Raw genomic sequence first — 2,349 nt, 5'->3', positions numbered from 1 at the left:
TGAGGTGGTTCAGGTAGAGGGCTGCGGGGATGAGGAGGGGACAGAAGCGTGTCTGCCGAGGAAAGGCTGAGAGACCTGGGGCTGGTCAGTATCTGAAGGGCAGGGATCAAGGAGGATGGGGCCGGGCCTAGTGGTGCCCAGCGAGAGGACAAGGGGTGATGGGCACAAGCTGGGACACAGGAAGTTCCACGTAAGGATGAGAAGAAACTTGTTTACTTTGAGGGTGGCAGAGTCCTGGCCCGGAGAGGTTGTGGAGTCTCATCTCTGGAGAGATTCCAGACCTGCCTGCACACCATCCTGGGCAACCTTGGTCTAGCAGGTGGATTGGACTACGTGATCTCCAGAGGTCCCTTCCAACCCCTACCATTATGTGTAAGGGGCCAAAATCACTCAAGGGTGCTGTATTTCCTGCGAAACGTGACAGTCATCCTGCAAACACGTCTGCCTGATGCTGTGCTCAAGCCATGAGAGACCCCGTTCAGCGCAGCTCGTTGCAGGGGCAAAGCTAAACAGGCGGACAGATGCTTGCAAAAATCGTGGGCCGAGGCAGGGTGCTCTGTTCCTGGGTGTGCAAACCAGGACCTCGCCATACACAGCACCCAGAGCAGAGGTGATAGTGGAGATCTCTTCTGGAGAGCACCTGGGGTGCTGCGAGATGTGTTACAGAAAAGACGGGTGTTACTACAATGAAAGCCTCCCAATGAGGAATTCCCCGGTGCCTGATTTTGCTGCCTGTTTGTGTTTCCAGAATCCTCATCTAAACCAGAACGCCTGGAATAACCTTGAGAAGTACAGCAGGAGCTTGGCAAAGCACAACAAGAACGTCTATGTCTGCACAGGACCCCTCTACCTGCCCAGGTAAACACGAGGGCCAAGTTGGGACTGCGCTTGGAAGGCGCATCATGCTGGGAATGGGAAGCAGGCTGAGGGGGTACAGCCTCCCAACCGCCCCTGAACGGGAGTGGTCCGCTAAGGCCCTGCTCGGCAGGAGAGACCCGCTGCGCTCAGAGGGTCTGTAGAAAGGTGCTTTCATAGGATTCATTTGTGTATTTCCCATTCACTCGATTATTTCATGAGCAAAGGTGGGTGTCTTGAGCTGCACCATCACCAAATCGCTTTGCTTGCAGTCCTGAACAATCTTGTAGTAGGTTACTTAACCATCAGATTGACAGATTAGACTGCAGACCCCCTTCCCTGCAGAATAAAGCTGCCAGGTTGTACTTCATGGACTATTTCTCCACTTAAGAGCACGACCTTATTTGCAAGGATCTTCACGTAGCGCTGAAGAGCAGCTGTCTCACGTTTAGATCTTTCCAGCATCAGGAAATAGCTTGGGAAGGCAGTTAGAGAGCAGGGGGAGGGGTGTGGAGGGAGCAGGCCCACTACACAACTCGGCCTCCCCGTTTCAGCAGTGTTTTTACTCCTCTGCCACAGAAGTAGGGCTGCTCCCTGCCACACTGCCGCGGGGAGCTTCTCTTGGGGGGGTGCTGGAGGGCTGAGGGGGCTGATGTGGTACCCGACTAGGAGGTGATGTGGGACATTGCTGTTGGTGCAGGATGGAGCCCGATGGGAAGATGTACGTCAAGTACCAGGTGATTGGGAAGAACAACGTGGCCGTCCCCACCCATTTCTTCAAGGTGCTCATCCTGGAAAAGGAGAGCGGGGAGATCGAGCTGCGCTCGTATGTGATGCCCAACAGCCCTGTGGATGAGAAAATCCCCCTGGAACAGTTCTTGGTTCCCATCGAGAGCATTGAGCGAGCTTCAGGGCTCCTCTTTGTCCCAAACATACTGAAGAGAACAAGTAACTTGAAAGCCATCACAGCTGGAAACAAGCATTGAACCCAACTAAACAAATCAGGTGCCCCCGGGAAGGGGCTCGCAGCAGCCATCTGCAGAATACTAGTTCTGGTGTGATTTCCAACGTGAGAAACACGGACCAAACCAGTGTTTCTCTACATCCTTCCCCTCGTTCCGCGTAACAGTGAAACCTGCCCACACGGCAGGTCCTGCAGAAGGCTCCTGGGCACTTGGTACCATCACAGGTCTGTAGAATTTGCCCCCAGCCTGCGGTATGGAGCGTACCCCTGTAACTGCTCCCTTTGAGTTGTGCGTGGCTCATTAAGACACAAAGGGAAGTTGCTTAATTTCTGCTGTTTATCAGGGAAGGATGGGAGCAAGGGGGTGTGTGGGGAGGAAAGGTTCCTGCTTTTCTGTGGCCAAAGGATTTCATGATTGTTTTCTTTCAGAAGATGGTTTTAGCAGTAAAGCTTTGAACACCCACAGTGTTGGTTGTTTTTTATCTGCTCGTACCAAAGCTCTCAATATCTCAGCGGGGGCGGGGGGGGAG

General features: G+C 53.6%; 1 protein-coding gene across 1 annotated transcript; it reads left to right on the top strand.

Moving 5' to 3' along the window:
• Positions 1-115: 115 nt before the first annotated feature.
• On the top strand, positions 116-1,841 carry ENDOG (endonuclease G). The gene is made up of 3 exons (XM_010139956.1): positions 116-190; positions 749-858; positions 1,556-1,841. Exons 1-3 carry the CDS (start codon positions 116-118, stop codon positions 1,839-1,841), a joined length of 471 nt encoding a protein of 156 aa, XP_010138258.1.
• The last annotated feature ends 508 nt before the right edge of the window (positions 1,842-2,349 follow it).

Source organism: Buceros rhinoceros, unplaced genomic scaffold (assembly GCF_000710305.1).
Source record: "Buceros rhinoceros silvestris isolate BGI_N320 unplaced genomic scaffold, ASM71030v1 scaffold36087, whole genome shotgun sequence".
Classification (NCBI taxonomy): Eukaryota; Metazoa; Chordata; class Aves; order Bucerotiformes; family Bucerotidae; genus Buceros; species Buceros rhinoceros.
This window is presented reverse-complemented; position numbering and strand designations above follow the sequence as displayed.